Consider the following 26,609-nt stretch of genomic DNA (forward strand, 5'->3'; position numbering starts at 1 on the left):
TGCACTTCCTGATGCTGAGCGATACTGAGCATCTTTTCATGTGTCTGTTGGCCGTCTGGATCTGCTTGTGTTCCTGCTCTCACTGTCTCTCTCTCTGTCAAATAAAGAAATAAAATCTTACAAAAAAAAAAAAAGATTACTGCCTATGTTTTCTTTTGTCTATTTGCTATTTTTGAGGTAAATTTAGAGTCAAATTAGGCCCTTATATATTGTTTCCTGTATGCTTACATGCTAACTCACATGCTGATTAGACTCTATTTTCTACTAAAAAAGAAATTTGACTTATTGAATGCTACCTGATCTCTCTCTTCTGTGATTTTATTCCTTGTAGGCCTGTCTGAAGATTTTCATGCTAAGGATTCTAAACCTTCCTCCGACCCACCTTGTGTCATTGAGAAACTCTGTTCCTTACATGATGGCCTAGTTTTGGAAGCAAAGGGAATAAAAGAACATTTCTGGAAACCCTATATTAGGAAACTATATGAAAAAAAGGTTTGTAAGTAGTAGAGAAGTAATGTGAAAATATTTTCTGGGGAAAGATTTGTTTTGATATGATGACTTAAGGATCTTTTCTTTCATCATAGCTCCTTAAGGGAAAAGAAGAAAATCTTACGGGGTTTTTAGAGCCGGGGAATTTTGGAGAGAGTTTGTGAGTACTTCTGTTATCAAACTGTTTTAATATTTTAAATTGCATACTTAGAAAACCTTAGAGTTTACTGTTTTTATTGTTTGTACCCTGGAAATACAGAATATGTTTTGTGGGAGAACATAGGAAAGCAGTGAAAAATTCTATCGACTGTTACTCTAAGCACATTGTTTTAAATTTATTGAAAATTGTGTGGCTGTTCTTTAAAGCTTTTGGATCGTAATTTTTGAGATAAAGAAATTCTTTTGGAACTATATAGGTTAAAAACGATGATGTGGAAGCAGTGAGGTCTTCACAGATGCCTAGAGCAGCTAGGAAAGATAACTCAGCATGTCACTAGAAGCTGCACCTGCCAGGCAGACTGGTACTGGGCACCCACCCTGAAACACTGTCCACAAAATACACCTCCATGAAGAGGATTGGACCTGTAGCAAGCTTGCATTTCATACACCTCGGTTTTTATAATTAGCAATGGTCTGCAGTTTAGCTTTCACAAAATTATTAGAACTTTTTAGTAAATTAAAAAAATAACTAAGTGGCCTAAAACATGAATTGAAATGGCAGTTCTGTGAGTGTATATGTTGTCTGTTTTCCTTTTTTTCCCCCTCTAGTAAAGCCATCAATAAGGCCTATGAGGAGTATGTTCTATCTGTTGGGAATTTAGATGAAAGGATATTTCTTGGAGAGGATGCTGAAGAGGAAATTGGGACTCTCTCCAGGTGTCTGAGTTCTGGTTCAGGAACAGAGACTGCTGAAAGGGTGCAGATGAAAAACATCTTGCAGCAGCACTTCGACAAGGTGAGCTGGCCGGGGCCAGGAGAGCCGAAGTGCAGGTGCAGACGGGCCAGACGGGCCATTTTATGTGGGTGACTGTGTGTGTGTGTGTGCACACATGTTGTACTTCTTCCAGTATGAAAAAGAAAATGCTTGTCATACTTAATTGAAAAAGTTGTCTGTGTTTACTGATTTAATTTTTGTTAACATCAACTTTCAAAGTTTTGGGGTAGATCTGAGAGAGCATTTAATATAAATTTAAATGAATGTATCATGCTGATAGCTGTTGGTTTTGAAAAAATGGGCCAGTAATATGCAGTCTTTATTTATTGAACATAGTAGACACAGAAAATGTCAGTTGACCTGAGGGGTGCCTTCATCTAGACACTAGGGAAACTGAGAATCTGTAGTCTTCAGGAAAATTCCGTTAAACAGAGTTTCAGGATCATGGTGTTATTTCTTGCATACACTTAGGGTGATGGAGACTAAGAGTTTCCCTTCTGTTGTATGATGTTCAGAGAAAATATACAGCTTTTGACAAGTGCCTCCAGAGGTAGTGTGGGTAATTCCAAGGGGTAACTCACTGTAAGATCAAACTTAAGACTGCTTTGCTTATTCATTCAACAAATATTCTAAAGATATTCTATATGCCAGGTAGTGTCCTGGATGCTGGGGATACATCAATGAACAAAACAGCCATGAATATCCTGTTTTATATTCTAATGTGGAGAGAGAGATAACCAAACAAGTAAATATACAGGACATCAGATGATGGTATATGAAGAAAAGTAAAATCGAGTAGAGGTACAGAGTACTGGGGAGAAGGGAGAAAGGGTGGGCCTTGGGCTGCTAGACATAGGGCTGTGGGGAAAGGCATCTCCGAGGAGGTGACATCAACAGAGATGTGAAGTAAGTGAGGAAGCAAGTCATGTGAAGAGCTGAGAAATGTGTTTTGGAAGCCCAGAGAACAGCAAGTGCCAAGCCTTGCTGTGGGAGCATGGTTGGCTTTTTGGAGGAACCGTGAGAATGCTATGTGGTAGGAATAGAGTGAGTGAGTGATTAAAAAGTGAGGGGCGGTGGACACAAGGGACAGGAGTTCCATATCGGGCGTCGGAAGCTGTAGTAAGAATTTTTGCCTTTCCTCTGATTGGGAGGAAAGCCACTGGGAAGGTGTTATGGAAACCAGTGACTGGATCAGTCCGATTGACATTTTTAAAGGTGTCATAAGGAAGCGTTTCAGGGGGCAAGGTGGAAGAAGGGAATTAAGAGGCCGTTGCAGTAGTTCTGGTGATAGCTCACGGTGGTTTGGACCAGAGCAGCGGTTGTATTGGGCCTGTATTGTGCGGATGGCACCCACATGATTGCCTGATGGCTTGGATCCAGGATGTGAGAGAAAGAAGACAGTGATGACTCCAGTGGCACAAACGGTGTGAAAGCTGAAGTCCTTACGAAGGCCTCTAAGGTCCTCAGATATGCCGAGCATACCCCAACTCAAAGCCTGCGCTCTTGCTGTTTCCTCTGCCTAGAACATGTTTCTCCGAGATATTCGTGTGGTTTACTTCCTCACTTCTTTCAGGTCTCTGATAGACTGACCACTGTACAGAATAATAACCACCAACTTCCTCCCCAGCCTTCAGCACTTCCTTTCCCTCTTACTCTGCCATTAGTGTTCCTCTTAGTATTTGTCACTGTCTTAAGGTAAGTGGGTAGGTAGGAAGGATTGTTTGTCTGCCAGTAAGTCAATTAGATACAAAGATAGGAAAAGAGAAAGAGTCGTTTGTTACGCAAAGCTCTGGGGCACTCCAAAAACTTAGAAGTCTTTACTTGGAGAAGGAATGTCCTGATCTTTAAAAATCTCAATATTTATACCTGAGTCAGAGAAAGCCTCCTTAATCAGAATGCACGGGAAGCCTTAAGCCAAGAACTGAACAGTACTACCAAGAAGCTGCACGCTGACCTGGAGGACTGTGGGCAGAAGGCTGTTGGTGGGAGTCCTGTCTTGTTCCCTCTGCAGAAGCACTGTTCCCTGTGGGCGGTGTGAGACGCGGCTGGCTATTCTTGCTTTCCTGTGTGTGTGTGCAAGCTGTCCCCTCCCAGCGCAGCACTGGTTCACATACAGGGAGGAAGCTGGCTCCAGGAAAAGCTGGCTAGAGCAGGGAGGAGCCTTCTGAATGTCCTTAACCTACCCAGGTCATCTTACCGATCTAAAAAAATTATAGAATTAATTTCTTTGAAACCAAGTGGAAGTCTTGGCTCTATCCTGTTTAAGTCACAGAGGAAGCATATAGATTTTGATGTGTATGGCGATCTTCTGTGCTTATCTATATCGCATTAAACTTGAGTAGTTTGTTTTGCTGGGTGAAGATTTTGCTGGGTGTTTTTCCAAGTATCTCTAGAATAAATATACTTACTACATAGGGAAACATAGTTTTTCCTGAATATTGAAAAACACTCTTAAGCTATCTTAGCCTTTCAGAGTTTATTAGAAAAAATAGAAAAGATGTTTCACTAGCATATGTATTCATGCTTAAATTCTCGGACATGAAGTCATATATTTTTCGTATTTATATTCAAGAATGTTGACTTAAATGTATTTCCCTGAAGGTGCGTCTCCTTTAGGGGGGAAAGATAGATAGATTCCTGTAACTAAAGGTAGAGGAGGGGCAGGAAGGCTGAAGAAAGCTGTTTGTTCTGTGTCAGGCTGTTCTTTCATCCGGGAGTGTTGCTGTGTCCCACCTCTCTGAAGCAAATGTGATGATTTAGATGGGCTTTTGTTAAATCATGGAATTCATCTGGGCCAGGTTTAATTCACCGCTTGCTTTTGTCAGTCTGTAAGTAGTCAGAAAAAAGTAGTAGATGGGAGCTGTGAAATTCTGTTTCTCAGGGATATTCTTTTTTTTTTTTTTTAGATTATTTATTTATTTATTTATTTGAGAGAGAGAATGAGAGAGAGAGAAATAGCACAGGAGGGGGGAGTGTCAGAGGGAGAAGCAGACTCCCTGCTAAGCAGGGAACCCGATGCGGGACTCGATCCCGGGACTCCAGGATCATGACCTGAGCTGAAGGCAGTCGCTTAACCAACTGAGCCACCCCGGCACCCCTTCTCAGGGATATTCTTAATAGTTTATTGCTTATTTGTGCCTTTCGGCTTAGGTTTGAAGTAGGGATACTAGGGAACTATGCCTTATCTTAAAGGTTTAACTTTTTCTTTTTTTAAAAAGATTTTATTTATTTATTAGTGAGTGAGAAGGACAGGGGAGAGGCAGAGGCAGAGGGAGAAGCAGACTCCCCGCTGAGCAGGGAGCCCCATGTGGGGCTCAATCCCAGAACCCTGGGATCATGACCTGAGCCGAAGGCGGACGCTTAACTGACTGAGCCACTCAGGAGCTCCTTAAAGGTTTAGCTTTTAAGAGACAAACTTCCTAGTTGGCTAAAATACAAATTGTCCTTTCACACATCTTCACATGGAGGGTGGTAGCTCCTGGTGGCGTTAGTATGTTTAAATTCCAAGAATGGGGCGCCTGGGTGGCTCAGATGGTTAAGCGTCTGCCTTCGGCTCAGGTCATGATCCCAGGGTCCTGGGATCGAGTCCCGCATCGGGCTCTCTGCTCCTTGGGAGCCTGCTTCTCCCTCTGCCTCTCTCTCTCTGTCTCTCATGAATAAATAAATAAATAAAATCTTTAAAAAAAAAATAAATAAATAAATAAATTCCAAGAATGGTGATATTTGAATCATTAAAATTTATTGATAAAGTCTGATTGGTTTAAATTCTCATTTGTGAAGTAATTAAAGTCATTCTGACCTAAAATAATGTTCTCTCCGCCCCCACCCCACCCCCAATTTAGTCTAAAGCACTTAGAATCTCCACACCACTTACTGGTGTGAGGTACATGAAGGATAACAGCCCTTGTGTGACCCCAGTGTCTACGGCAGCACACAGCTTGAGCCGTCTTCACGCCATGCTAACAGGCCTCAGGAATGCGCCAAGTGAGAAACTGGAACAGATTCTAAGGTTAGTTTGAGCCCTTCTTGCCTTCTAAGATTTGATTGTTGACCATTTTCTATTTTAATTTTTTAACTTTTAGTGCCTTAATTCACTCATTATTAGTCGTATACCGGTTGCATGCTCAGACCCTGTTGTTAGTCTGTGGAGGTCATAGTAATATGGGATGTATGAATAGAAGGTGATCATTTTTCCTCAGTATCTTCGTGTGTTCCAGCTGTTATCACAGAAGACCATAGACTGGGTGACTTACAAACAACAGTATCAAGGTGCCAAGATGCAGTGTCTGGTGAGAACTGCTTCCTGGTCTTTTTTGCTCTCCTCACATGGTGTGAGGAGGCACGGGAACTCTCTAGGGCCTCTTTTATAAGCGCACTAATCCCATTCACGAGGGCTCCACTCTCATGACCTAATCACTCCCAAAGGCCCCACTGCCAAATACCATCACATTGGGGGATTAGGTTTCAACATGAGAATTTGGAGGGGGAGCACAAATATTCAGTCCTATAGCACTCAGATTTCTTTTACGTAGTATGGGAGACCGTAACTAACAACACTATACACTGTAGATTAAAGCACCAAACTGTTACCAACTGTTCTATCTTAAGATTTCAGGGAAAGAGGGATCAATAAAGATGGGAGTTGTCAAAGGACTCCATGAAGAGGATTGGACCTGAGCAAATTTCTGAGGGGTGGGTCAGATTTGAAAAGATAAACACTTATATTCATAACTAATGTCAAACCACTGTAGCTTCTGTAAGTTCTATAGAATACCCTTACCCTGAAAATGAAGTTAACTGCCTTCGGTCCTCTGATCTGCCTAAGACTGGTGGGAATATCATTGAGCTTTAGTGAAAAGCATAATAAACTGAATCTCATGACCTGTGCATAGTTTTTGTAAATTTATTTCAAAAAATTACCTCCAGGGCCCCTCCTAGTTCTAAAAAGTATAGGATTTGATGACACAGACCCTATAGGAGCCCATTTTGTTTCTGGTGGTATAGTGTAAGAAGGCCCAGTATACATACTTTAGTAATTTCTTATTCATAGCTGGACTCATTAAACCATGAAGTCTGCTTTATTTATAAACTTGATTGTGATTAATATCCAGTAGGCTATGTCTGTATGGCCTCTTCCTAAGTTGTGTTTCTCAGACCTTGTTTACGTAGAATAGAGAAGCATTTTATAAATACATTTTAGAAGACTGACTTAGTCTTTATATCTTACAGATCTCTTTAGAATCTCTAACCAGGTGTAGCAGCTTCTTTAATCTCAAACACCGTTAGTGGGGTTAAATATTACCAGTAAATATCAGGTGAAGCCAAAGAGTCCTGTTTCCTGAAAGGTACCTGTGTGTGTTCATAAATAAAATTCTGCTTGTATATGACATTCAGTGGCTGACTCCAGCAGGCTTATAACTGATTTTTATTTTCTTTATAATTCTCTCAACTTGCTCAGCTTTTACAATGAATATGTGTATCTGTGATCACAATAAACACATAGTTGCTTCGACACAGTCATGCTGGGCTGGCATCTACACCTGCAATTGCACAGGGCCGCAACGCCTGCTGTGCCCACCACTTCCCATGATCTCTGGACCACGGAGCCCCACAAAGTGAGCGAGCGTCAGGCCTTTGTGAAAATGCATAAGCAGGATCCGAGCATTGTGCACACCGAGGAGATGCACTTCCTGAAGGAGTGGATGGAGAGCATGGAGGGTACAATACTACCTGCTACTCATAAAACTAAATCAAGAAAATATCAAGAAAGAAAAAACAGATAGTCAGAAGGCAGAGGAAAACATAAAGACAAACGAACTGTCAAGTGAGCAAAGTGGTCTAGAAGTTGACAGTGAAGGTGTGATTGAACCAGATACTGACGCCCCTGAAGAAATGGGAGACGACGGTGTAGAGGTGACTGGGGAAATGATGGATCAGGCAAATGATAAAAAAAAGTGGCTGCCACTGATGCCCTAAATGATAGTGCACTACAGAAAGCCTTCGACTTGTTCACAGATGCCATAAGCGGAATCCTTGCTTGGCCATTCTGTATGCCAAGAGAGCCCGTGTCTTCATCGAATTACAGAAGCCAAATGCTGCCATCCAAGACTGTGACAGAGCTATTGAAATAAATCCCGATTCAGCTCAGCCTTACAAGTGGCGAGGGAAAGCCCACAGACTTCTGGGCCACTGGGAAGAAGCAGCACATAGTCTTGCCCTTGCTTATAAACTGGATTATGATGAAGATGCTAGTGCAATGCTGAAAGAAGTTCAACCAACCGCCCAGAAAATGGCCGAACATCGAGAAAGTATGAGTAAAAAAATAAGAGTGAAAGATCAAAGAAAGAATAGAAAAGTGTTAAGAAGGTTCGGGAAGAACATGAGGGAGTCCAGAGGGAGGTAGCGGCCAGATGACAATCAGGAGCCCAGACCAGCTCTTTTCTAGGTGGCTTTCCTGTGGGAATGCGTGGAATGGCAGGGGGCAGGCCTGGAATGGAAGGGAGGGATGCCCCTGGGCTCAATGAAATTCTTAGTGACCAAAGGTTCTTGCAGCCATGCAGGATCCAGAAGTTATGAGTGGCCTTCTGGGATGTGGCCCAGAACCCAGCAAATGTGTCAAATAGCCGAGCAACCCAAAAGTTACGAATCTCATCAGTAAATTGTCAAATTTGGAGGTCAAGCATAATGCCCTTCAGACGGATAAGACCCTTGCTGAAGGAAAAACAACTTAGATCACCTAATGGATGTCGCAGTAATACAGTGTACCTCTGACCTCGTGGAGAGAAGGCTGGGGTGCTGTGAAGAGAATCCCTACCCCTCGGCCCCATGTGCAACCCAGACATTTTGTAGTGGTTTGCTATTGGGTATTCATTCACATAATGTTTTCCTACCAGGAATTCCTACTAGGAATTTTAAACCTTAAAAATACTTAAAAACAAGTTAAAAGGGTGTGTTAATCCCTTAAAAAAAAAAGAAAAGACGAAAATGTTATAAAGGCCCACGTGATGATAACTTGTATAATGCTTCTGCATCGAACATATATTGCCTTTCTGATTTAAAAAAAAAAAAATTAATGAAATAAACCTCGTTTTGGAGGAAAAAATGTAGAGTGCCAGTAATGGTTTATATGAGTCTGTAGTATAGTTTATATACCTCCTCATTCTGTTTTCTTCCAGGAGTTCCTAATGGGAGTTGTATTGCCCTCTGAGGAAACAGTTGAAGGCAATTTTGTTTGTTACCAGTGATTGCAGATGTGTAGGGTAGGTGGGGGCCAGTCAAGAAGGCTAAACTTAACTGCAGTAAAGGTACAGCTCCATGCAAGAAATATTTTTTTTCCCTCAAAATGGTTATAACCAACACTTTTGATAAGGAGGTATGGGATTTCCTAGAATAATTTGGGAAGTGTATAGTTTTTGTTCAAAGTATTTTATATTTACAGGTTAGTAAAATTACAGAGTTGTAAATAGTTTATTACTTTGTAACTGGGTTAGACCTTTAAGTTGGATAATTTCTTACTCTTTTTTTTTTTTTAGGACGTGTTCCAGAGATCCAACACAGGCCATTGCCAACAGATTGAAAGAAATGTATGAAATATATTCTCAGCATTGCCAGCCAGATGAGGATTTCAGTAATTCTAAAGGTAAGGCTTAATACTGTCCATCTTGTTCTCATCTTTGATGTTTAACTACGTGGAGTCCTTGGTAAGTGAATCAGAAATATGAAGAATAGATTTAGGACTTTAGATTGAGGGCTACAATATGGATGTCCAATTTTTCTGTTAACCAAGTGGTTTCTGGGCCCGTCTCCATAAGAGAAAATGTAGACCGATGCCTGGTACTTTGTTTGCAAAATCTTTAGTTTCATTTGTAGACTGAGTATTATTAAATTTAGGAGTATAGTGATTCTTCAAAATATTAAGAATGAGTTCAGAAGATATAACTGTTTTATGCCCATACCTGTTCTAGAAGTTGTCTGATGTCATGAATTAGAACCAAGTATGAGTAGAATAGTAAACCAATTATATATACCTCTTAGCATAGAGCTGCTCAGTTCAAACTTACCAAAAAAAGAGAAAAAAGCGTGACTCTTAATGGAACGCTATTACAGTTTTTAAGTGCAAATTTCATTTCACAGGGGCGCCCGGGTGGCTCAGTTGGTTAAGTGTCTGCCTTAGGCCCAGGTCATGATCCCAGGGTCTTGGGATCGAGCCCCGCATCGGGCTCCCTGCTCAGCGGGGAGCCTGCTTCTCCCTTTCTCTCTGCCTGCCACTCCCCCTGCTTGTGCTCCCTCTCTCTCTCGCTGTCAAATAAATAAATAAAATCTTTTAAAAAAAAATTTCATTTCACAGTTTTAGAAAAATGTTAGTGTTACTGTGGCTACCATGAAGAAAATTAAGAAATCTCAGGAATGATTGGTGTAGCAGCTGCAGGAAGTGCATATATATGAAGTAATTGGTTGGTTTTTAAATTTTCTTTTGTGGGCAGGGAATGGGGTAGACTCACTTTCTACAATATGTTCTTTGCATGTGACTCTTGTCTTTTATTTGTGCAGAAATTGCCAGCAAATATTTTCGTTTTGCAGAGATGCTTTACTATAAAGTATTAGAATCTGTTATTGAGCAGGAACAGAAAAGACTGGGAGACATGGATTTATCTGTGAGTAAATCACCAATGTATTGGTCAGCACAAGAAAATGTAGTTTCCTTTTAGCCCTACCCATACAAAACCCAGACTAAACCAAACAAAGATAAAACCGTAGCTTTGAGGGAATAAGATTGGCAGCTGAGGAAACTCCTGTCTTCGCCTCTGGTCCCCCACTTAGTGTTTCTCAGTGTGGCAGGCCATGTACTAGAACTCAAGGCTTCTGTGGGCAGTAAGACTCCATAGTCAAAGACTGAAACATTCAGACTTAAGGTAAATTGAGTTTTTAGAATGCATGGACTTACTAACCGGCACATTCCCCGAACAAATCTTGTATAGCAAGAATAAGTTGACTATTGACTAGATAGGACTTTAACATAAATATTCAGCCATTGCTCTTTGACTAAGAAAATAATTTTTTCTAGATTTTACCAGTCAAGAAATATAAATTGATTTTGAAATAAGTATTTACTTTGAAAGACATAAAAGTGCTTTTTAAAAACTGTTTTAGAAAAAATTGTAAAACTGACCGATAATTGTTCTAATTTCATGTAACTATTTACATTTCTTTTTTATACATGAAATTATGGGTGTAGGAATTTAAAAGGCTGTTAAGACAAATTTTTAAATTTTGAAACACATACAGGAGGGTATATAAAACAGTTGCAGTTTACGGCTGATGATAAGTGGATACCTTTATACCCAGCCAAGAAACTTACTAAAACAATTTTTTATTGTAGTAAAATATACATAACATAAAACTTACCATTTTAAGCATTTTTAAGTGTACAATTCAGTGGCATTAAGTACATTCATGGTGTTGTGCAACCCTCACCACCAGCCATGTTTAGAACTTTTTCATCATCCCCAACTGAAAGTCTGTACCCATTAAGCAATGACTCCCCATTCTCACTTCCCTTGAGCTCCTGGTAATCTCTACTCTACTTTGTCTCCACAAATTAACCTGTTCTAGGTATAATCATACAGTATTTGTTCTTTTGTGTCCCACGTATTTCACTTGGCCTGGTGTATTCGAGGTTCATCTGTGTTTTAGCATGGCAGAATTTCATGCCTTTTTAAGGCTGAATAGTATTCAGAATATTATTCATAATCAACAGTATATAATTGTTTGCCTTTTTTTTTTTTGGTCAAGTTGTAGGAGTTCTTTATGTACCCTTATATATGATTTGCAAATAATTTCTCCCATTCTGTGGGTTGTGTATTTACTTCATTGATAGTGTCCTTTGATAGACAAAAGGTTTTAATTTTGATGAAGCCCAATTTATGTTTTTTTCTCCTGTTGCCTATGTTTCCTGGTGTCTAAGTAACTTTTTAATTCAAAAATAGTAAATGTTTATGTACAGATTTGAGAAATTAATAGCCAAAAAAAGGGGGGGGGGAATGTGATTATGTCTCCCGAGAGGAGTGTATGTTCACTTGTGGCCCATGACCATCTAGCCAGTCACCTGCCTTCCAGCTATCTTTTTTCTGACAGTGGCCTATAACTGTAAATACTGTTTTGTAACCTCTTTCCACATTATTATTCCCCTAAGCAGCAGGGCGTATGTATATTTTTGTTAGGGATATAATTTTTTATCAGCTACATTTCACAATATGTAAGATTTTTGGAAGTTCTTTTACATTCTTGTAATATTTGTTTTGCTAAAACATGGGCTTATTACGCTAAGAAAAGTTCTGTAAGAAAGTAAGCACATACTTCTCACTAACTCAGAAAATAAGACTTCCTTTGATATTTTTATTTAACTTTACTGAGTAGGAAATGTCTTTGTTAGAGTAGGCTAATATTTCTAAATGTTAATAACTTTGTTTTATAGGGCATTCTGGAACAAGATGCATTCCATAGATCGCTTTTGGCCTGCTGCCTTGAGGTCGTCACTTTTTCTTATAAGCCTCCTGGGAGTTTTCCATTTATTACTGAAATATTTGATGTGCCACTTTATCATTTTTATAAGGTATTTTAAAAAATCTGATACTGATAAAGACATTGTAGATGCGACCAACTTCCTGTTGTTAGCCGGCTAATTCATTTTGCTGCCTAAGTACATCTCTTCTCTTTTTAATAATATATTTAGTAGTTTTTACTCTATCTGGGGAGAAAAAATAGAAGAGTCTTAAGAACTATTTAAATTCTTAAGGGCGCCTGGGTGGCTCAGTTGGATAAGCGACTGCCTTCGGCTCAGGTCATGATCCTGGAGTCCCGGGATCGAGTCCTGCATCGGGCTCCCTGCTCGGCGGGGAGCCTGCTTCTCCCTCTGACCCTCCTCCCTCTCATGTGCTCTCTGTCTCTCGCATTCTCTCTGTCTCAAATAAATAAATAAAAAAATTAAAAAAAAGAACTATTTAAATTCTTCTCAGATAGTATAAAGACCTATTTGGGGTAAAAGCTTCATTTGAGTCTTCCTTTTATCTGCTATAGGCTTTTAGAATACTTTCATTTTATTGGCTAGGAAGCCTTTAAAAAAAGTAGCAAACAAATCAGTAGCTAATCTTATATAACAACCTTTTTAAATTTTATATTTTAATTAAGTAGGCTCCACACCCAGCGTGGAGCCCAACGCCAGGCTTGAATTCATAACCCTGAGATCAAGACCTGAGCTTAAATCGAGACAGATGCTTACCTGACTGAGCCACTCAGGTGCCCCAACCTTTTTTTATTTTATGGAAATAACATTGAAAAGTGTCTTTCAGGAGAAAAAAATTCTCTTTCACATGTTATATAGAAGTGCAGAGTGATGGCAATGATTTGGTGGTAATTGTTTTTGTCTTGATATCAATTTAGTGTATGGGTTTATCCTAATTCTAATACAGTAGTCAAAAATCAGTTTTTTTAGTGGCATGGATTGAATGTTTAGACTTTTTGTTTTATTTATTTATTTACTTATTTATGTATTTATTATTTTTTTAAGTAATCTCTACACCCAACGTGGGGTTTGAACTCACAATCCTGAGAGTAAGAGTCAGATGTTCTGCTAACTGAGCCAGCCAGGTGCCCCTAGAGTTTTTAAATGTGAAATGTTAAGAGTAATATTTTTCAGCTTTAATAGAAAAGGCATCTTTTTTCTTTGAAAAATGTTTAAAATATGCCATTATACAAAAGATTTTCTGTAATTCCTACATGAATTTTAAGTAATAGTTATTTATAAAGACAGTGAAAGGAAGACCAGCTGTTTCAAAATAGTACTATTATTTAGATTTGTAATTTTTGATGAATTATCTCTTGATCTATAAATATGTAAAAAAACCAAAATTTGCCCATTTTGCTTCACACTTAATAAACAAGTTTTTGGTGACAAAAATAATTATTAAAGCAGGGCATTTTTTTAAAAATTTCAGGTGATAGAAGTATTCATTAGAGCAGAAGATGGTCTTTGTAGAGAGGTGGTTAAACACCTTAATCAGATTGAAGAACAGATCTTGGATCATTTGGCATGGAAACCAGAGTCTCCACTCTGGGACAGAATTAGAGACAATGAAAACAGAGTTCCTACTTGTGAAGAGGTTTGTGAAAATACCTTACCATCTTTCTGTAACAAAAGTACATCAGTAACTAGTCTGTTTATATTCTTGTTTCACTGAGAGCAGTTAAATTTAGTGTCTTTGTTATGGGAAGTGGGGGGGTGGCAGTTGGGTTTAATATGGTACAGTCACCCCTGTATCTAAGAAGAAACCCCTGAGTCTATGAGTCAGAAATAATGTGTGATTGCCCTAAGGTTTCAGTGCCAGAGTAAGAATTCAGTGTTCTCTCTTAATTTTTTAGTCAAGTTTCTGTACATTAGAATGGTTGGTATTCTAATTCTCTAAATCAGTAATGAAGACTGATTCATATTTAGTATTCAGCTATTAGCTTTGAATTTTTTAAGCCTGCCAGACTTTTTTTTTCAACTTCAGTATGAAAATGGAAAAGACAGCTGATTTTATTTAGGTTGAATAACTGGTGAGCCAAGTTTTCTTTTGCCTTAGATTGTGACTGTATTTCTAATGAAAATGCCTTTTTGAGTAAGACACTCTGCGTATATCATTCTTTATAGGTTATGCCACCTCAGAATCTGGAAAGAGCAGAAGATATTTGTATCACTGGCTCTCCTTTGACTCCCAGAAGGGTGAGTGAAGTTCGCGCTGATACTGGAGGACTTGGAAGAAGTAAGTTTAAAATACTAGGGGGAATATTTGGGAGCCTAATATCTGGGAATTGAAATTCTATCTAAAACTACAAGTGAAGTTAATAGAGTCTATATAGAAGAACTGTTTTGTGCATTATAGTACCACATGGATCACTTAAAAGTAGTGCTTTTGAGGAATATTTAAGAACACAGGAAGATGCATGTAATAACAAGTGACTATAAAAAGAGAATGCTATATATTTTTTTATTTTTTTTTTAAAGATTTTATTTATTTATTTGACAGAGAGAGACACAGCGAGAGAGGGAACACAAGCAGGGGGAGTGGGAGAGGGAGAAGCAGGCTCCCCGCAGAGCAGGGAGCCCGATGTGGGGCTCGATCTCAGGACCCTGGGATCATGACCTGAGCCGAAGGCAGTCGCTTAACCAACTGAGCCACCCAGGTGCCCGAGAATGCTATATATTAATGTGATTCTTACATTTGAAGTGTGTGTTTACATATAAGCATATAGAAGGGCTGAAATGGGAAAACCAAACTATTAAGAACAATAATTATTGGATGATAGAATTCCAGGTGCTTTCTGTAAAGTTTTTAAGATGATTATGTATTTCTTCTAAAATCAGAAGATGGGCAGCTGGGTGGCTCAGTTAGTTGAACATCCAACTCTTGATTTTGCCTCAGGTCATGATCGTGGGGTTGTGGGATTGAGCCCCGAGTTGGGTTCCACACTTGGCATAGAGTCTGCTTGAGTTTCTCTCCCTCTGCTCCTCCCCCTGCTCATGTGTGCGCGCGCTCTCTCAAATAAATCTTAAAAAAACAAAACAGAAAAGCTTCTTTTAAATTTTTTTTTATTATGTTATGTTAGTCACCATACAGTACTTCATTAGTTTTTGATGTAGTGTTCCATGATTTATTATTTGCCTATAACACCCAGTGCTCATTGCAATATGTGCCCTCCTGAACACCCATCACCGGGCTACAGAGCTGTATGATGCAATTAGGTATAGACAAGCAAGTGAGTTAAAAGTACTGAATGGCCAGAGCGAGTTCAGCTTTGACTCTTGTCAGTCGAGCTGTGCTATCCTGGTTAATATGACAGCAGCGCTGGCCCAAGAAGTACAGAAAAGAGAAGTTTCACTATTCATCTGGTTATATTTAGGCAGCTTTTTAAAAAAAGTAATCTCTATGCCCATCATGGGGCTCGAACTCAGAACCCCAAGATCAAGAGTCATATGCCCTGTGGTCTGAGCCAGCCAGGCTCCCCCATCAGGCAGCTATTTGTAACATCTTCCAGGTTCAAGGTTTAAGTTTACATAGTTGAGACAAAACTGCTTTTTAAAAAGTGATTCTGTAAATTCAGAGAGTTCTAAATCCTTAGATGCCATTAGAAGGATATTGTTGTTTCTAGATCAACCTCTTAATGTAATTGATAAGCACTGGCTGTAGACGGAAGATCAGTTTTAAAATCAGGAATCACTTTATGTCAGTGCATACTCAATAAATATGGATGATCTCTATGAAAATGTCCTGATTTCTTGGAAGAGGTATCATAATGGCCTAACTATTTTTCTGCTTTTATCCACCTCAGACCCACAGATCTGACAGCCGGTCTTCCTCAGTCCTGTATCTGTATTTTTTCCTTCCCTAGTCTGTGGATTAGAACTTGACTTTAAATTTCATTTTCTTTGTACTCATCACTTTTCCAATTTCAAGGTCTCTTAATGCTTTACAAGATAATGATCATAATGCATTCTTTCCAACTGCAGCTTTGTTCCAAATACAAATCTAGTGAGTTTATTGGCTTTTGTACCATTGAGAAATTTAAACGTTAAGCTGTAGACTGTCAGGACTACTCCTGTAAATCCCCTTATGACCTCCCTACATACATTTTTTAATTTAAAAAACCTACTGATGTGTTGTTGAACATGCTGCTTGAAAATTCAGCCACTGTCAGCCACTGTTGTGAATATTTAACAATAGACCGTGTCATGAAGTTTACAGAGTTTGTTTCTATTTACGATGGTGAAGAAGTTTTGGAAATAGCGGTGATGGTTGCACAACATTGTGAATGGAATTAATGCCACTGAATTGTACACATAAAAATGGTTAAAATGGCAAATTACATGTTATATATATTTATATTAAAGAAACTAATAACATACCAAAAACCATTGAATTGTACAATTTAAGTGATTAAAATGTATGTGAATTATATCTGACTAAATTTAAAAACTATAATAAACTAAGCTTAATTGAGTCCAAAACACATATATCCATTCTTCCTGAAGAACATTACTGAGTGTTAGTAATTTTCTGTATGTGGAAAAAGGACAAAGATGAAAACTAATAAAACTGGGGTGAAATGCCAGATGAAATCGTAGTAGTATCAAGTCCCCTTGTTGAGTAGTGGCTTTACAGTGAAATCACATTGTACGTGAGTGTTAGGTAGAAATTGAATATGGTCAAAAGTATTGTAGGAGGGTGCCTGGGTGGCTCAGTTGGTTGAGCGACTGCCTTCGGCTCAGGTCATGATCCTGGAGTCCCTGGATCGAGTCCCGCATCGGGCTCCCTGCTCGGCGGGGAGTCTGCTTCTCCCTCTGACCCTCCTCCCTCTCATGCTCTCTGTATCTCATTCTCTCTGTCTCAAATAAATAAATAAAATCTTTAAAAAAAAAAAAAAAAAGTATTGTAGGAAAATAGAATAATTCTTTAAATTGCCCTTAAGTCATCAAGGTTCTGTAGCAGTAGAGGGCAGAGTTTGGTTTGATTTAGCCGAAGCTGGAATAAAGTAGGGAGCACTGTGAAACAAATAGAGAAAAATTCCTGTGTTTCAATTTTGCTCTTAATAGTGTCTGGTTGAGTTTTCATTAGTTGAATGTAGCTATGATAGGACTCCTGTAATTTCTGTTAATGAAGTATTTCAGACACTGATTAGTTTTGAACTTAAGAGCTTGGATTCAGAAGTTAGGTCTGAGTTTCCTTGAGTTAAACCATTTGTTTGATTTGTCGTTGTTGTTGTTGACTCTAGGCCTAACATCTCCAGCCACATTATATGACCGATACAGCTCCCCAACAGCCAGCTCGACCAGAAGGCGGCTGTTTGTTGAGAATGATAACCCCTCTGATGGAGGGACATCTGGGCGCATTCCCCCACAACCCCTAGTCAATGCTGTCCCTGTGCAGAATGTATCTGGAGATGCTGTTCCTGTCACGCCAGTTCCTGGACAGACTTTGGTCACCATGGCAACAGCCACTGTCACAGCCAACAATGGACAAACAGTGACCATTCCTGTACAAGGTAAGGAAGTTGGATATTGAGTTCTTTCTCGTTGGCATTTATTGGAAAGTCACTTGAGATTTGGCTGGAATGACAATATGAGGGAAGAGTGGAGCGGGGAAGGAGGCTGGGAGGGGGGAAATTGGAAACCTATGCCTGGAGAACCTTTCATCCTCCTCATTTTCTCCCTAACAAACTGTAGGTATTGCGAATGAAAATGGAGGGATAACATTCTTCCCAGTCCAGGTCAATGTCACAGGGCAGGCACAAGCTGTGACTGGCTCCATCCAGCCCCTGAGTGCTCAGGCCCTGGCTGGAAGTTTGAGCTCTCAACAGGTGACAGGAACCACCTTGCAAGTCCCTGGTCAGGTGGCCATTCAACAGATTTCCCCAGGTGGACACCAGCAGAAACAAGGCCCACCTTTAACCGGCAGCAGTATTAGACCCAGGAAGACCAGCTCTTTATCGCTTTTCTTTAGAAAGGTAATTTTTCCTATACCCTTACCAGAGCAGAAGCTTGGGAAATATAAGTGTTAGGTAAACAAAGTTTGAAATGTTTCTGTTTATCTACCAGGTTTACCACTTGGCAGGTGTCCGCCTTCGGGATCTTTGTGCTAAACTGGATATTTCAGATGAACTGAGGAAAAAAATCTGGACCTGCTTTGAATTCTCCATAATTCAGTGTCCTGAACTTATGATGGACAGACATCTGGACCAGTTGTTGATGTGTGCCATTTATGTGATGGCAAAGGTGAGTACCATTTGGAATATAAAAGGAAAAAGTAAAGATGCCACTTCCGTACTCTCAGAACACTTTTAACAGTTTTACTGAGATATAATTCACTCCATTCATTCATTCATTTTTAAGTAGGCCCCACACCCAGCATGGAGCCCAGTGCGGGGCTTGGACTCACAACCCTGAGATCAAGACCTGAGCTGAGATCAAGAGTTAGGACGCTTAACCAACTGAGCCACCCAGGCACCCCTTAATTCACTCATTTAAAATGTACAACTCTGTGGATTTTAGTACATTTTAGTACATTTACAGATATGTGCAACCATCACCACAGTAAATTTTAGAACATAATATTCCATTGTATGAATATATGATACTTTGTTTATGCATCAGATGATGGTCATCTGGGTATTTTTGGCTATTATGAATAATGCTGTCATGAACATTTGTGTACAAGTTTTTGTGTGGACATGTTTTCATTTCTCTTTGGTATGTACCCAAGAGTGGATTGCTAGCTAGGTCATATACTGTGTTTAACCACTGAGGAACTGCCAGACTATTTTTCCAAAGTCCCTGCACCATTTTGTACTTCCACCAGCAGTGTATGAAGGTCCTCATTTTTCCACCTTTTCATCAGCACTTTTAAGATCTTATCTATTTGACAGAGCACAAGCAGGGGGAGTGGCAGGCAGAGGGAGAGGGAGAAAGCAGCTCCCCGCTGAGCAAGGAACCTGATGCAAGGCTCTATCCCAGGACCCTGGGATCATGGCCTGAGCCAAAGGCAGATGCTTAACTTACTGAGCCACCCAGGAGCCCCTCATCAGCACTTTTTATCATCATTGTTTTCTAAAATAACTTATTGAGGTGAAATTCACATAACATAAATCAGCCATTTTTTAAGTGAACAATTCAGTGGTATTTAGTACATTCCCAATATTATACACCCAGTCTTTATCTTGTTCCAAAACATTTCCATCCCTGCAGAGTAAAACTACTTATTAAGTAGGTTGTCTGCATTCCCCCTCCCAGTAGCTCCTGGCACCCACCATTCTACTTTCTCTATGAATTTGACTATTTCAGGTGCCTCTAGGAGTCATACAGTATTTGTCTTTTTATGACTGGTTTATTTCAGTTAGTATAATGTCCTCAAGATATATCCGTGTCGTAGCATGAGTTGTAATTTTCTTCCTTGTTAAGGCTGAATGAGCTTCCATTGTATGGACATACCACATTTTGTTTATCCGTTCATCCATTGATGCCCACTTGGGTAGCTTCCACTTTTTAGCTATTGTGAACAATGCTACTATGAACATGAGTGTATGAATAGCTCTTCAAGTTTTTAGTTTCATTCTTTTTGTATAGACCCAAAAGTGGAATTGCTGGGTCATATGGTAATTCTGTGTTTAATTTTTTGAGAAGTTTGCCATATTTTTCACGGCAGCTGCACCATTTTACATTCCCACCAGCAGTGCATGAGGGAGTTCTGATTTTTCTACATCCTTGCCAGCTTCTTTTCTATTATTATAGTCATCCCAGTGAGTATTGATTGGTACATTCTGGTGGTTTTGACATATATTTCCCTAATGACTAATGATGTTGAGTGTCTTTTAGTGTGCTTATTGGTTGTTATTTGAGTTTTTGATTCTGGCCATCCCAATCATTTGTTTACTGGTCATTTGTTTATCTTCTTTGGTGAAATACTAGTTTAAATCCTTTGCCCATTTTTTTATTTGGATTGTGCTTTTTTGCAATTGGGCCGTAGTTCTTTATACATTCTGGATGCAACTCTCTTACCAGATATTTGCAAATATTTTCTCTCATTCTGTGTGTTTTTGCACTTACTTGATAGTGTTATTTGAACCACAGTAGTTTTTAATTTTGATTAAGTCTATTTTCTTTGTTGCTTGTACTTTTGCTGTCATATCTAAGAATACACACTGCCAAATCCAAGGTCATGAATATTTATCTGTTTTCTTCTAAGAGTTTTATAGTTTCTCTCTTACATTTAGGTCTTTGATCCATTTTGAGTAACTTTTATACATGGTAGGAGGTAGGAGTCTATCCAAAGATCAATTCTCTTGACTGCTATGGGGCGCCTGGGTGGCTCAGTCGTTAAGCATCTGACTGGTCCTGGGATCGAGCCCCACATCGGGCTCCCTGCTCCTCCCTTCCCGGCTCCCCCTGCTTGTGTTCCCTCGCTCACTGTGTCTCTAATAAATAAAATCTTAAAGAAAATCAACTCTTAGCAACTTCCAAGTATATAATACGGTATTGTTAACTATAGTCAAATGCTAGATGTTAGATCCCTAAAACTTACTCATCTTATAACTGGAAGTTTGTACTCTTTGACCAACATCTCCCCAATTTCCCCACCCCAACATATGCATCTTAACTATATCAAAATCAGCTTCAGATTTATATTGACTTAATTCCAGTGAGATAAAGAAGTATCCTATGTAGCTGTTTCCTTTTGATCTTTTGAGGTGTATTGTGATACATGTTACATCCATAAGTGTTATAAATCCAACAATTGCATTGCTCTTTTATAATTCTATGACTTTTAAAGGAGCTGAAAGAAGAAATATATTCAATGTACATCTTTTGTTAATCTTATCATTTCTGATTCTCTTTATTGGTTTCTGTGGTTTTGAGTTGTCATCTGGAATCATTTCCTTAGCCCAGTACAGCGTTCCTCCTCCTCCTCCTGTGCTGTTTTTGGCAAATGTATCACATTTCTGTATGTTTTAGGCTCTATAAAACATTATATATGTATTGTTTTATACAATGGCTTTTTAAATCAGTTAAGGAGAAATAAATACACATTTTATGCTGTCTTTACAGTTATATAATTATCTTTACCAGGGCTCTTTTTTTGTGTGTGTATTTGAATTACTGAGGTCACTTGCTTTTAGTCTGAACTTTTAGTATTTCTTCTAAGATTGGTCTTTTAGCAGCAAATTGTTGGACACTGAATTCTTAGTTTTTTACTTTGAGCACTTTGAATATGTTGTTCTACCACCTCTTAGCTTCTATGGTTTCTGATGAGAAGTTGCCTGTTATTTTTTGGGCTTCTCTCGAGTTTTCAAGATTTTCTCCCTTTCTTTGGTTTTCGGCATTTTTACGGTATGTCTGCATTTATCCTATACTTGAAATTCTTAGAGCTTCCTGGATGTGTGGGTTACTGTTTTTTAAATAAATTTGGGAAGCTTTTAGCCTTTATCATTTTTTTCTGCTTCTCTCTGTGTGTGCTGAATTATGTTCACAGATCCCTGAAGCTCTTAATTTTTCTTCATTCCTTTTTCTGTGTTCTTCAGGTTCCACAGTCTGTCCCAAGTTTGCTAATTTTTTCTTCACCAGTTCAGATCTGTTTTGTCCTTCTGGTGAATTTTTCATTTGTTAACTGTAGTTTTTTATTCCAGGTCTGTGTTCAGATACCACCTACTCCCTCTTGTTACTGAATTTTAGTAGGTTTTCCTGAATAGTTCATTTTATATATGCCCTTTGGACCATTTCCAGAGACTTGAAATGGCTGTTTGGGGAGAAGGTTCACAGAGCTCTTCAAAATACTTTGAAATCAATTTCTCTCTCAGAATACTCTTATTCTTTGACAGGTCACAAAAGAAGACAAGTCCTTCCAGAATATTATGCGTTGTTATAGGACTCAGCCACAGGCCCGGAGCCAGGTAAGTACATTTTCTCTCAGGGCTGAAAATAAAACTTAAAGTCTTCGATAAATATAAAAAATTAACCACAGTTGATTCGGTGGCCTTTTCTCCAGGCTAAAAACTAGGATTCTACGTTAAGGAAGTCTTGTCTTTAATACTCTTTAATCACTGAAAGACAGCTTTACATCTTGATTAGTTTAAGTCCTCTTTTCTCCAAAAGGTGAGGAGGTGAAATATTTGATTCCTTCTTAATTTGGATAATCCCAAGATAGATGTCAATTTAGGAAGTTGTTTGGTTTCTGTGTACCTTTCAGGCTGGTTTAGAAAACAATACATTTAACCAAGACAACATTAAATGAAAACTTTAAACTCATTTTATCTTTAATACTATTCATTTATCTCAAGGAGTAGGTATGCAAGATCTTTGTATCTGACTTAGAATAACTTGATTTCATGGTTGGGTGCTAGCACTGCCCTTTATATTATAGTATTAACGGGCCATAGTTGAAATTTGAAGCCAGACAGGCTCCAGTGGAAATCCCGGCTGTTATTTAACAGATCTATGACCTTGGCTGCATATATTAATCTCCCTGAGGACAACAGCTCTTACTACATAGAGCCACTGAGAATTTAATAACATGTCAAGGTCCTGTAGTCCAAGATGTGCTCAATAAATCTGTCCCCTTCTCATGGTCTCTCTAAAGGTGTATAGAAGTGTTTTGATAAAAGGGAAAAGGAAAAGAAGAAATTCTGGCAGCAGTGATAGCAGAAGCCATCAGAATTCTCCAACAGAACTAAACAAAGACAGAAGTAAGTGTTTAGGGTCTTTATGAACACTTACAAAATTAGGAGCTTCTCACTTTTTAGGTCTTTTAGACTAAGGGTTTTTTAGATGAAGGATTACTAGCTTCTCACTTTTTAGGTCTTTTAGACTAAGGGTTTTTTAGAGGAAGGATTACTAAATGAAATCACAACTATATTAAAATATTGGCAAAAAATTTGTTGGAACAATAAACAGAATCCTAAATTTAGTGGCAAAGTTGTTGGTCCTTCCTCCCGCAGCTTTGAGGCACATTGTGCATAGCATTTTTCTCCAGGGAAATTAGAGAAGGTTTCAGGCAGGAATTTCTTGGCCTGAGTTCCAGAAAAGTCTGGCGTGCCAACTGAAAGCATGCTATGGAAATACCAGCCCTAATTGTTGATTTGCATCACTTAATGCAGGGCACAGGTCCTAGAAAATTTGGTGTAATTTATTAGTGAAAACTACTCGGTGAGCCTTTGCATGGTGGGGGGTGAAGTTAATACTTAGGCGTGTCTGTGCTTTGCTCCCTGGGATGAAGAACAGAGTGCCCGTTTGCTGCCATTAAACAAGTACAGTGGGTAGCTGTTGGCCTTTCTCTTACTGAATTTTCTTCTGAAAAACAATCGTGCACTAGTAGTCTTTCTGTCGAACACCCTCTGTTCTACCTGCTGCAGCCAGCAGAGACTCCAGTCCCGTCATGAGGTCGAGCAGCACCTTGCCGGCTCCACAGCCTAGCAGCGCCCCTCCTACGCCGACTCGCCTCACAGGTGCCAACAGTGACATGGAAGAGGAGGAGAGGGGAGACCTCATTCAGTTCTACAACAGTATCTACATAAAGCAAATTAAAACCTTTGCCATGAAGTACTCACAGGCAAACGTAGTAAGTTTGACGGATTATTTCGTACTTTTTTCACTTGTGAGGGAGGAGAAATAACTTAGGTTGAGCTAGTCTTAGAAATCATTTTTTGTTAAATAAAACTGAGGAAATCTCTAACAGAGATTATTACATGCCTAACCGACAGAATTTCTTTTTATTGTGAAACATTAAACCAGATGGTATTTGGATTCCCTACAAATTACTGTAATACAGGAGAGCGAGTGCATGCATTCACGTCCAAAACTTACCAGCTACGGTAACCTTCCAAGTTCCTTGACTTTCTCTCTGCCTCTTGTCTCTTCATATATCAAATGGGAATAGGAGTAGACCCTAGCTTATAGGGTTGCTGTGGGGATTAAATGCCATAATGTATTAAAAATGCTTAAAACAGTGACTGGCACAAAATAAGCACTTAAGTGTTATTTATATGGTTTTCTTTAAGTGTAATTGTGGCTGCTAATACATTACTGTTTACTCTTCAAAAAGCTGCTTTAGTATATACTTCTCCACGCTTTCAATAAAAACAACCATTTTCATAAAAAATACCTGGTTAGAAATTTCGTTACCTTTTTTAGGAATACGGATTTTTTTTTTTTTTAAACAGATGGATGCTCCTCCACTCTCTCCCTATCCATTTGTAAGGACAGGTTCTCCTCGCCGAATACAGCTATCTCAAAATCATCCTGTCTACATTTCTCCACATAAAAATGAAACAATGCTTTCTCCTCGAGAAAAGATTTTCTACTACTTCAGCAACAGTCCTTCAAAGGTGAGCCTAACATAAATCTTGGCCTTTATTAATCCCAGAATGCCTAGGATGCTGGAATTGGGGTTAATGGGAAATGCTCAGTACTCACATGAGTGATGGGAACTACCAGGGAAAAGTGACCAGTAAGGCCCAGTGGAGCAAAAACCAGGGGCTGGGGGGAGAACGTTAAGGCTGGAAGTAAAGGATTTAGATTTATTTTCATTGCTTTTCCTATTTGTGCATTTATAGTTCACTCTGCTGTAAATCTGGAGTTTTATGGTTTTTACTCCATTTAAAATCCAAATTTTTGTTAGGAAAATTTGGATTTCTAAACTGATTATAGAGTGTGTTTCTGGGACAGGTAGTGTCTCTGTCCTTTGGATTCTTTGTCGAAGGGGAGAAATGGACATTTTGTATAATGCAGTGTGATAGTCCTATTTAGTACAGATTTGTGTGGCAGCATCTGCCTCCGTCTGTGATGGGGAGGGAAGCTTGCATGAGGCCTTAATGGAAGGGAAGAAAAGTAAGCAAGATGCTGAGGTGTGGAAGGAAGGGCTATCCAGGAAGCACCAGAAAAGGAAAGAAAACAATGTCCTTGAGGCAGTAAGACTAGATCACTGGGAATCATGTGCTGTGTTTAGGAGTACAACTCGATCCTAAAGCCCCTTACGTGATGCTCGTATTTAGAAAGAAACACACATAACCAAAAAACCAATGTCAGTATCATGAGGAGAGGTTAGATGGGGAGGGTACTGTTCTAGAGTGAAGGGGACTAAAGAGACAAGACACCCAAATGCAGTGCATGATCTTTGATTGGATCCTGCACAGAAAAGCACAGCTATCAAGGACATTTTTGGGACAAGTGGGAAAATTTAATGTGGACTTCAATGTTAAATCTTATCTTTAAATTTGTTTAATTCCTTTGGTATTGATGATAGTACTGGATTATGTAGGAGAATATGTTTAAAATATTCAGAGGTACAATGTCCCAGTGTGAGCAACTGACTTTCAAATGGTTCAGCTAAAAAGAAAATTATATAGAGAGAACAAATGTGGTAAAATGTTACTGATTACTGGGTGTTCAATGCACTATTCTTCCAACTTTTAAAGTAAAAAGTTGGGGAAAACGAGTAAGAAAGCAGCAAAACTCTTAGAAAATGGAAAGCCTTTTCCATTTTCTGTTACAGTAGTAACGAAGCTGTCACATGCCTTTGAGTAAACGTATCCCTTGTAGAAACCTCAGTTAACCTGAATAACAAAGACATACTGATATTTCTGAACAGGAAGACCAAATATTTAAGGATAGTTTTCTCCAACCACTGCATAGGTTTGATCTTATTCCAATGATATTGCCAATGGGATTGTGAAAGCTGGGAACATAAATCAACAATAGCCCCAAAAGCAACTGGAGGAGATGACTGACAGTCCTAATATAGGCACAGCTCAGAGATATTGCAGGTTCAGGTCCAGACCACTACAGTGAAGCCAGTTAAATGAATTTTTGGATTTCCCAGTGCATATAAAAGTTACATTTATACTATACTATTGTCTGTTAAGTGTGAGTTATATCTAAAAAAAAGTGTTCATACCTTAATTAAAAAATATGCTAACCATTTATCTGAGCTTTCACTGAATCATAATCACCAAAGATCACCATAACAAATATAATTAAAAACTCTGAAATCTTGAGACAATTACCAATATTTGATACAAAGACACAAAGTAACAAACCCCACTGGAAAATGTCACTGATACACATTATCTGTGAAGCACAATAAAGCAAAGTATGCCTGTGTTAGATAGTCACCCTATAACCAAATAAATTCCATCTGGATTAAAGAGTTAAATGGAAAAAAGTGAATACTCAGTCACCCTATAACCAAATAAATTCCATCTGGATTAAAGAGTTAAATGGAAAAAAGTGAATACTCAGTAATACAAGTCAGAGTACTCAATTCAAAAGAAAGAAAAAGGAGGAAAAAGGAAAAAAAAACACATGGGTAAATAGCAATTAAATGTATATGGTCTAAATATACCAATTAAAAGGTAGAAATTGTAAGACCGGACACAAAAGCAAGACCTATTTACTGCTTACAAGTAACCCACTTTAAATATCGAGACACACGCAGTTTAAAGTAAAAGGATGATAACTCAGATATCCCATTAACTGATGAATAAGTGCATGTCCATACAGTGGAATATTACTCTAATAAAAAGTACTGACACATGCTACAATATGGATGGCCCCAGAAAACATTATGGTAAGTGAAAGTAGTCACAAAAGGATAAATATTATAGATGC

At 38.8% G+C, this 26,609-nt stretch overlaps 1 protein-coding gene and 1 pseudogene across 4 annotated transcripts in view; both read left to right on the plus strand.

Moving 5' to 3' along the window:
- RBL2 (RB transcriptional corepressor like 2) overlaps positions 1 to 26,609 on the plus strand; it is a 50,577-nt gene that overhangs the window by 16,145 nt on the left and 7,823 nt on the right. The window contains exons 6-21 of one of the 4 annotated variants that reach the window (XM_021705822.2): positions 332 to 492; positions 585 to 649; positions 1,258 to 1,444; positions 5,266 to 5,432; positions 8,956 to 9,062; positions 9,974 to 10,077; positions 11,898 to 12,035; positions 13,417 to 13,581; positions 14,112 to 14,223; positions 17,231 to 17,500; positions 17,682 to 17,962; positions 18,054 to 18,230; positions 21,827 to 21,898; positions 22,585 to 22,690; positions 23,357 to 23,562; positions 24,164 to 24,328. In XM_021705822.2, coding sequence (XP_021561497.1) covers positions 332 to 492; positions 585 to 649; positions 1,258 to 1,444; positions 5,266 to 5,432; positions 8,956 to 9,062; positions 9,974 to 10,077; positions 11,898 to 12,035; positions 13,417 to 13,581; positions 14,112 to 14,223; positions 17,231 to 17,500; positions 17,682 to 17,962; positions 18,054 to 18,230; positions 21,827 to 21,898; positions 22,585 to 22,690; positions 23,357 to 23,562; positions 24,164 to 24,328 — 2,483 coding nt within the window. The remainder of the gene's footprint in view (positions 1 to 331; positions 493 to 584; positions 650 to 1,257; positions 1,445 to 5,265; positions 5,433 to 8,955; positions 9,063 to 9,973; positions 10,078 to 11,897; positions 12,036 to 13,416; positions 13,582 to 14,111; positions 14,224 to 17,230; positions 17,501 to 17,681; positions 17,963 to 18,053; positions 18,231 to 21,826; positions 21,899 to 22,584; positions 22,691 to 23,356; positions 23,563 to 24,163; positions 24,329 to 26,609) is intronic. The other 3 variants (XM_044922282.1, XM_044922284.1, XM_044922283.1) reach the window with 3 other exon arrangements.
- LOC110593693 lies at positions 6,943 to 8,108 on the plus strand (annotated as a pseudogene).

This window comes from Neomonachus schauinslandi, chromosome 16, assembly GCF_002201575.2.
Source record: "Neomonachus schauinslandi chromosome 16, ASM220157v2, whole genome shotgun sequence".
NCBI lineage: Eukaryota > Metazoa > Chordata > Mammalia > Carnivora > Phocidae > Neomonachus > Neomonachus schauinslandi.